At 46.0% G+C, this 9,519-nt stretch overlaps 1 protein-coding gene across 2 annotated transcripts in view; it reads right to left on the reverse strand.

The window, feature by feature from the left end:
• SGPP2 (sphingosine-1-phosphate phosphatase 2) overlaps nt 1-1,761 on the reverse strand; it is a 32,467-nt gene extending 30,706 nt beyond the window's left edge. Inside the window, exon 1 of one of the 2 annotated variants that reach the window (XM_028731058.2) lies at nt 1,442-1,761. In XM_028731058.2, the coding sequence (XP_028586891.2) occupies nt 1,442-1,654 (213 nt within the window). In that variant the 5' untranslated portion in view covers nt 1,655-1,761. The remainder of the gene's footprint in view (nt 1-1,441) is intronic. The other variant, XM_028731057.2, reaches the window with a different exon arrangement.
• Nucleotides 1,762-9,519: the final 7,758 nt, after the last annotated feature.

Genomic DNA, 9,519 nt, shown 5'->3' on the forward strand with positions numbered 1-9,519 from the left:
GCATATCACAATAGCTATTATCACAGAGTCATATTGTTTCTATTTGTGCACAATGGTCTCCATGGAATTCTATGACATAGTACTGTGAGGGGGGGGGGAGATCTCTTAACACTCAAGCAGTCTTGCCATGCTCAAGGGAAGCGTTGCAGTTTCAAAGAGTAAGCCAACATTACCTTATCAAGTTCCTGCCTGTGTTAGTACAGAATCATTCCAGTCTGGTGGTACAAAGGAAATCAATGGCTAGGATACGAAGGTTACTTAAGGAACTGTAGAATAGGAAAGTTTCTCAGTCCTTACTCTTCCCTATAACCACCTGTGATCCCACCCAAAAGTATTGCTTTGGGATCAACAGAGCCTTTAAACAATCTGGGGTAAGGGCTAAATTGGAGGAACTCCTTTAAAGTTAACATCTTTTGATCCAAGCCAATAGGTTTATGATGTCACAATATCTGAGGTTTATTATAATTTTCTTCTGACATCATAGAAGTTAATCAGTTCTGGGAGCAGGAAGGAATACAATGTTCACGTTTTCAGTTTTATTGAAGGGCGGAGTCCAATTCTTCACCTAGTTTCTCACTGAAAATGCCATCACCCTACCTATGTAAGGTCAAATTCAATTCTGTCACACTAGACCCTGATTTTGTACTTTATTTCAAATGAATGCAAATCAGCAACTCTTTGGAAAGTGTCAACTCATTCACAAATCCTGAAGCAAGTATCTCATCACCCGCTAGTCCTTTTCTTGGGGAAGGGGGCGGCGGTTATCCTATAATCACCCAATTTGCTTTCATTTAAAATTAACCTGAAAAATAAAGCAGCCTAGGAAATTTGCTACATATTAAGTCAGGTAGGTATAACACTGCCAAATTCTTCTGCAACAATCTCGTTCCGTGATATTGCAGAGTCTGCCTTCCATATCTGTACTCTGCCATGTCAACCCGAGCTCAGCACAACCGAGGTCGAAGGCTGCGGTGCTCGGCTTGGAATGAAAAGCGTCCTGCACAATATCTTCGGCTATCCCTGATGTCCTAGACTTGCAACTCAATTATTGCTGAGCTAAGGAACGGGGGCTGCAGTTCTTTCCTCTTCCCCTCCCTTTCACCTTCCTCACTTGAACAACAGGAAATCCATCTGCCTCCGCGAGAAAAAGAGGGGGGGGGGAAAGGAGCGAGATCGTGGGGCGAGAGACCCGGACAGGGGGAACCTGCGCAAGACTGAGAAGAGTCCATTTCCTCGGGGTAGCAAGCATTCCGCGCGCTCTCGCAACTCACCTGCATTCAAGGAGGTGCCATTTCCTCCGTCCAACGTGCCAAGCTCCTTATCTGTCTCTAGGACGCGCTTCTGGGTCAGAGGCTACAGCTTGAGCCCCGGGACCTTTTCCTCTCCCCCTCCCCGACGCTGTATCAATTAACCCCTTCCTCTCCCTTTGTAACTTTCTTACCTTCCATCCGTTGCTGGCGGCGCCGGGGGCCGGAGGGTGGGCGCGCTGCTTGGCCGGACTGCTGCGCCCATTGGCGACGTCCCCCGCGGGCAGGTGGAGGGGGCTGCCGTTCCCCATCTTGCCGGCCTGCTCCGCCGCTCCCTCGGAGGCCGGGAAGAGCCCGCAGCAGCGCTGGAAGCGGGCCACGGGCTGCGAGTCCAGCAGGCAGGCCATCCTCCTTCCCGGCGGCTGGGGACTCGCTTCCCCCGCCCAGGCGCGGCGCGCAAACACAGCCCAGCCCGGCCGGCCGGCCACCGCGTTGCGGAGGAGCCAAGGAGAAAGGGCGGGGCTCCGGGCGCCCCGCGGACAGGTGCAGGCGGCGAGGCCCCGCCCACCCCTGGCCGCTGCCCACGACCCTCCTTGCCCCGCCCCGCCCCGCCTTGCATGACGAAGGCGGGAGAGGTGACAGGGTGATCTCTTAGTCCGACAGGAGCGCAAGAACCTGCTCCATGTGGAGCTGAAACCAATGCCAATCAAACCCAGCCAACTCCACACCTGCCTGCCTACCCTATCTTCCTTGGGAAATACTGCAAATGATCTTTCTTCTGGCTATATAGAGCATCCGCTCTGATGGTGGTTAGATGTTGGGCTGAGACCCAGGTTCCAATCGCAACTCTGCCAGGAAGCTCCTTGGGGGAACTTGGACAAGGCACTGATACTTAGCTGAACGTGCCATCAAGGCTGTTGCAGGGACAGAGGTGTACCTCAGCTCTTGTGCCCTTGGCAGTGAGCTGTATTGGCACTCTGCCGCATCACTTGCACCCTTGGCAATGAGATGTATCGGAGACCAAGGACCAGAAACCCCAAAAGTTTCCTTCTCACTGCCTTTCGCGCTCTTCCAGTGACTTCCTCCATGCAAAGGTGGTTTTAGGGCAGTACAACTGGTTCAGCACCACTGGGCGCTACGCTGCAGGGGGTGCTGTGACAATGCTATAGAATGGAGCATGAGAGGCAGGGGCACCGAATTTTAGTACCACACAAGGCACCGCTGAAATTTGAGAGCGTAAAGTCCACAGCCGTCAATATTGGGTCTGCTCTGCTCTGCCTTTCCTCCTCCTCTATCAGTCTGTCTACCTGCCTCCCAGCCTTCCTCCTTCCTTCCACTCACTGCTTTCCATTCTTCCTCCTTCTGCCTTTCCTTTCCTTTTCCTCCTCTGGCAACTCTTATTACTCTCTCCCTCTTTCTCCCCTCTGAGTCCACTCACACTTCTAATAGCACTGCTGGCCAACTGAGAAGGAGGCCCCACAGAGCTGTTGCTATGGTCCATACCAGTGACTGAATTAATCCACCGTGGCACCTGGAGGAGCCTTAAAACCTTGTCCAGATGCCCAGAGCAGCAGAAGGGCAGTCCAGGCAGTGCGTGGATGGGCAGGCTGGCTTCTAGCCACTCTAAGCCAGAGTGGAGAGGTTCGGTTTTTGTGCCCTCCTTGGGCCTGGGCTTTTGGCAAGGGCCAACCAAACCAACCCATAGGTGCAACCTCTGTGTGAGGACAAAGAGGAGGGATGCAGGGACATACTGTCCCAAGTAATCTTGTGCGCTCAGAAGGAAATCCTTGTACGGTTTGGTTACAGCATAGTGTTCATAACGCCAAGGTTGCAGGTTCGATCCCTGTATGGGACAGCTGCATATTTCTGCATTGCAGGGGGTTGGACTAGATGTTCCTCCAGGTACCTTCCAACTCTACAATTCTATGAGTCTAAGTTTAGTGAGGCTTGCTGCTGTGTAAATTGTATAGGGCCATAGCCTTAGTTACTGAGCATAAGAAGGAAGTGCAATAGAAATGTAACCAACAAAATCAATGGGTGTGCTAGGGCCAAAGACAGCTATGGAATCCAGGTAAGAGACTTGCTAAATTTACAGCATGAACCAAACCGTTTCTGCTCAGATTCCCCCTTGAGTTCAAGGTAAGTGGAGTTGGGACTGCAGCCTTAGTTAAAGTTCATTCACTAGTATGTATGAGTTCCAGTGTCTCAGCCAGAATTGGGAGAGGTGCTGTCCAATAAGTCTGACACAGCTGCGTTACATCTGCCACTTGGGACCTACATAAAGCAGTGCTTTATATCACTATGCTCATCTTGAAATAATAGGATCACCTTTAATTTGTCCTGGCTGATTAAGTAACATCAAAAGCTCATCAACTGGTGCTCTGAGTCTATTGCTGATTTTCTAGAAGAAGCTGCTCTTTCCTTTTGCAGGTGCTACTTATCTGCCAGCCTACTTTGGGCTGTGCTGCCGCTTTAACTAGGGCTAAACAAGACTGCAATGCAGATGCGCCTGTTTACAGAGTACTGCTCTCAGCACAGCCTGGTGCCCTCATTTTGATGCTGTTGTCTTTCCAAAGCTTTGTGCTGCGCACTTCACTGTGGTCCCGGCGTTCTGCCACACAGAATAGAGAGGGCCATCTGCTCAAAGCGTAGGGTGAGACCCTAAGGTCCTACCCCATTTGAAGCCATACTACTGCCCCAAAGAAAGCTCATTCACACAGCACCTTCCCGCTGATTAAGACTGCGATTCTATTCATGCTTTCCTGGGAATCCCATGCAATTCTGTGGGCTAACTTCTGAGTACGCTTTGTATAGGATTGGACTGTAAAGGTGCATAACCCAGAGGACAGTGTGCCACAATCAAGGAAGCCAAATAAATATATAAAAACATCAATATGCCTGTAGAACAGACAGCGCCAATGAGCACAAAAAAGTCTTGTGTTTTATACAATTCCTTTGAAATATATTCAATATTTTGCTGACCTTGCTCTAGGAAACCAGAGTTAACGGAGTTTAACTTAAGCTTAATGTGAAATTATTTAGTATGGTATTGCAGCATAAATGCAACCAGGACACTTCCAAGAAGAATTAATTTAAAATCATGGAACATTAAGTATCTGATTCATCTTCTTTTATATACATTTTTTTTGTGGAAACTTTGCAAAGACACATCACAGACATTTTGCCTAGAAACTTCAGGAAACTTAATGCCCCTCTTTTTTTAAATATAAAAGCAACAACTCCAGCCCTTTCCCCAACAAATTTGTTTGTAAAAAGGAGTACCCACAGAATGGCCTGGAAGTAAACATACTTCTACTGTTTGAGTTAAGCAGGTTTAGCTCTGCAAACTGCCTGAAAAGAACCCTCTCCAACCATATGCAACTCACTCTGCTTCCCTTAGAGCAACATTCCCCAACCTGTGCCCTCCAGGTGTTTTGGACTACAACTCCCATCAGCTGCAGCCAGCATGGCACCAGGTTGGGGAATGCTGCCTTAGAGGGATCCAGGTTGTGAGTGGTGGTGATCACGACAGCAGAAAAACCTGAAAAGTCTGGTTTCTGCAATTCTTGGAAAACAAAGCCACCAGCATTTGTTATCCCAGAGGGCTACTTTCAGATCTCTCTCCCTGTATAAGAACCAGTTACGTAACTATAGTGGACAGAGAGGCAGACACAGACAGGATGGAATTTGCTACTTGGTCACATGTTTGCTGAATAACCATAGGAACAGGAAGCTACCATTGATCTATCCAGCTTAGTACTGTTGACTCCAATTGGAAGTGGCTCTTCAGGGGCTTAGAGAAGGGTCTGCACCATCACTTCCTACCTGATGCTTTTACATCACAGGTGAGAACCCTGCTTCTCAGGGGCTACAAGTTATTTAGGCCTCATTTTATTTAGCCCCAATGTCTCCTGGAGCTGCCCCACTCTCACATCCTGTCAGAGTTCCTTCCTGTGCAATTGCTTCTTTCTATGTAATTTCAGAACAACTGGAAAGGGCAGTACAGTGGTACCTCGGGTTACATACGCTTCAGGTTACATACTCTTCAGGTTACAGACTCCGCTAACCCAGAAATAGTAACTCATGTTAAGAACTTTGCTTCAGGATGAGAACAGAAATCGTGCTCCAGCAGCGCGGCAGCAGCAGAGGCCCCATTAGCTAAAGTGGTGCTTCAGGTTAAGAACAGTTTCAGGTTAAGAATGGACCTCTGGAACAAATTAAGTACTTAACCCAAGGTACCACTGTATTTTATTGAATAGAAATAAATCAATGTTTGCTTTTTGAACTTTTTTTTCTTGGTTGCAAGACTTTGGGGGAAAGAAATAGTGCCCCACCCATCTGAGAACAAGTTGGTAGGTGTGTGTGTGTGTGTGTGTGTGTGTGTGTGTGTGTAGCACATTAAAGTCAGAAAGGATTCCCCACCCCCACAGTAGCTGTATGGTCAGTTGTACTGGAGAAAAAATCAAAATCCTCTGTATGCTTATTTTACTATAACCTTTTCCAACCCAGTAGAGCTTATCTGCGTAGACCTGAATAGGACTGGGAATTCTAATCTGAAGTAAATTTGAAGCAGGGCGATCCGTTTTTTGGGATTAGTTAATCAAAAAAGGAATGTCTTTGCCAATCAGCAGCTCAAACTCTGCCCACCAGCTGGCATGCAGCCCCTCACAAATTAACCCCTATGGGGATGCAGCCCTCCACAAAAAGTAAAGTTCCCCACCCCTGTTTTAAATAGATATCAGGGATTAAACCTGCATACAAAACAGTGTGCATTATCACTAAATTATGGTCCATCGCCTTGCTACTCAGTCTCTTTCAGCCTCACCTTCCTTGTAAGCTTGTTCTCAAGATGAATGAGGAGGGGGTATACAGTGGTATCTTGGGTTAAGTACTTAATTCGTTCTGGAAGTCTGTTCTCATCCTGAAGCAAAGTTCTTAACCTGAAGCACTATTTCTGGGTTAGCGGAGTCTGTAACCTGAAGCGTATGTAACCTGAAGCGTATGTAACCCGAGGTACCACTGTAATATATACTACCCTCAAGGATAAAAACAAATAAATATGAAATGTCACGCAGTACAGTGGTACCTCAGGTGACATATGCTTCAGGTTACATACGCTTCAGGTTACAGACTCCGCTAACCCAGAAATAGTGCTTCAGGCTGAGAACAGAAATCGTGCTCCAGTGGTGCGGCAGCAGCAGAAGGCCCCATTAGCTAAAGTGGTGCTTCAGGTTAAGAACAGTTTCAGGTTAAGGACGGACCTCTGGAATGAATTAAGTACTTAACCCAAGGTACCATTGTATAGTTAGAGGACTAGGCACAGTTAGCAAATAAATGGGGCAGGTCCACACCACATATTTAAGGACCTTCAATACACATTTCAGGCATGTGATTCCCCACAAAGAATCATGGGGATGGTAGATTTCTCTTCACAGAACTACAATTCCTAGCACTCTTTACAAACTACAGTTCCCATGATTCTTTGGGGAAAGCCATGTGCTTTAAAATGAGTGTTGATTATGCTTTAAATGTATAGTGTGGGTCTCTCCATAGACCCCATGTTCTAACCTCTGATGTTATATTTTCCAGGGGTCATGACAGAGGTGTATATGATGGTACAGTTCCCATGATTCTTTGGTGCTATATTTTCCAGGGGACATGATAGAGGTGCATATGATGGTGCATGCTGTGTAGAAAGTGGACAGGGTTGTTGTCTCCCCTCCCACTCTCTGGACCATCCAATCAGATGGAATGTTGGAAGATTCAGGAGAAACAAAGAAAACAAACTTCCTCAAGCAACACTTGGCTTAAACTGTGGAATTTGGCTTAACCCACAAAAGGTACTGATGACCATCAACTTGGGTGGCTTTAAATGAGGATTGGAAAAATTCATGAAGGACAAAGCTATCCATGCTTACTAGCCATGATGGCTATAGTACATTTACATTCAGAGGTGGTTTGCCTCTGAATACCAGTTCCTGGTCCCACAAGTGGGAAGACTGCTGTCCTCTCAGGTCCTACTAGGGAGGTTCTCCAAAGTATCTGGTTGGCCACTGTGAGAAAAGGATGCTGGAATAGGTGAGCCTTTGGTCTGACCAGTAGGGTTCGTCTTACGGGTTTTATCTGTTTCTTTTATGACTGCGGGTTGTATCCAATGGGCAGAGGATTCCAAGTGCATGGACCTTAGTCATGTCCATAATTTCAATGGGTCTACTCTTGAGCATGACTTTGTTAAATACAGCTTATGGTTTGCAAGTCTGTTCACAATTGGGAAATCTCTCTCTTGATTCTGAAATTAAATGATGACTCAAAACAGGAAATCAACCTATTTGCTGCAATAATTAGGATGCAGGTTTGAGGAGCTCTCACAGGTTTATATATCATTGCACTTATATGCCACATTTCCTCTAGAGGTTCAAAGTGGCATACGTGTTTGCCCTGTCTCTCCATATTATCCTCATAACAACCCTGTGACGTGGGTTAAGCTGAGAGGTAGTGACTGTCTCTGGGTTACCCAGTGAACTTCATGAGTGAGTGGAGATTTGAACGCTGGTCTCCTAGGTCCAACACTCTAACTACTACACCACCCTGGCTTACCTCAGATAGCAGATGACCACAGCAGTATGAATTATACAGACTACTTTGTGCCCGCTTTTTATAGAGTAAGCCCCCCAAATTAAATCTGTTCTTTAAATAGTTTTATTCAGTTTTTGCTTTTTTTATCTAATAGTTACTGGGATATTTTTAATTCTGCTCATTAGCATGCTTATTTTGCATTTGGCATCCACTTCTATTTCAAGGTACCATAAGAACAAAAGAAGTGAATTTTATTGTGAGGTAAACATATCCTGTGAAATAGTAAAAAGGGTGAGCACTACAGCAGCTGCCTGCTGCATATTTATCTGCTTCAGATAGAAGCAATTAACTTTCCTGTTTATGTGGTAAGTAACCAGATAATGCTATGTAATTATGTATGATTTGCATTGCATGAAACGGTACGGGTAATTTCCATTGAAGTTTTGCAGGCCATTTAAAATAATTAATCTCCTCCAAATTGTTTTAATGTTATGAGGAAGTATGGCTGGTTGAGTTTTAACACAATTCTGAAAAAAAAAAAGACTTTCCAAAGCAATTCCCTCCTCAATGTGCTCAGTGATGCAGTTGCAAAATAATAATTTTAAAAGGTAGGATGGAAGCAGTGGAAGTAGCAATTGACTTAACCACAAAAGCGAAAACATATTTTACAAATTCTTCCTACGCTATCCTGAGCAATGGTGAAATAATAGGATTCATTACCTTTTTAAACCCAGTCCAACCTTCCCAAATCATTCCGTTTCTTAATCCATGGAGAAGTGTTTCACGTGTTATGCAGAAGCAGCTGCATGTTTGCTTCTGCATAACAGTTGCTCAGTGGCAGAGCATCTTCCTTGCGTGCAAAAGGGCCCAAATTCAATCCCTGGCATCTCCAGGTAGCACTGTTAGAGCCCCATGTGAAACCCTGGAGAGTCATTGCCAGTCAGTGTAGAAAGTACTGAGCTAGACAGACCAATGGTTTCACTCTGTACAAAGCACCTTCCTTCCCACGTTGCTATGTTCCTATGATATTATTTGAAGAATGAAAGGACACTCACAAAGTCCCCTTGGCCACCTCATAGGTAAGGTAAGTGCATCAAAGATCCTACATCCTATTAGGGATGGGAGGAGAAATTTGAAATAGTTTGCATTTAAAGCCAAGCCTCCCCACCACCACTCAAGTTGGAGCAGAATTCATGCAGAGGTCATCAAAGGCTCAGACTGAAATCAGAGGACAAAAAATGCCAAACCTGTTCTAAGTAGTTGATACAAGGATTCTCCTCCATTGGAGCTGGGATAACAAAGCATCTGGATGATTTAAAAACCAAAACAAAACCTTGACTGGTCCAGGGATGGGTGTGGCCTGAGGCTGTTCACCTCTCTTGTAGAACACTGGAGAAGAATGCAATGGCAAGTTGTGTTCTTCTTCTCTGCAATCCAGTCTCCATGACTGCTTCAGCAGCAAAGAGTGGTTGAACCAGGACCTGCTCACAGTTCATTGCCACCTGGAGAGAAGGACAAGATGGCACCCTAGCCAATTCCACATACAAATGAGTAGCTGAATCTTACTTCAGCACTGGTGATGGGACAGCGTCCTACCCCACACCTGAGAGTAACAGCTTATTTTAGGGAGTTCAGAGGGAGGCTGCTGAAAACCCCTTTCCTCCATAACTGCTAACTGAGACAGCTTCCTTACTCT

The sequence above is a fragment of the Podarcis muralis genome, chromosome 6, assembly GCF_964188315.1.
Source record: "Podarcis muralis chromosome 6, rPodMur119.hap1.1, whole genome shotgun sequence".
Taxonomy (NCBI): domain Eukaryota; kingdom Metazoa; phylum Chordata; class Lepidosauria; order Squamata; family Lacertidae; genus Podarcis; species Podarcis muralis.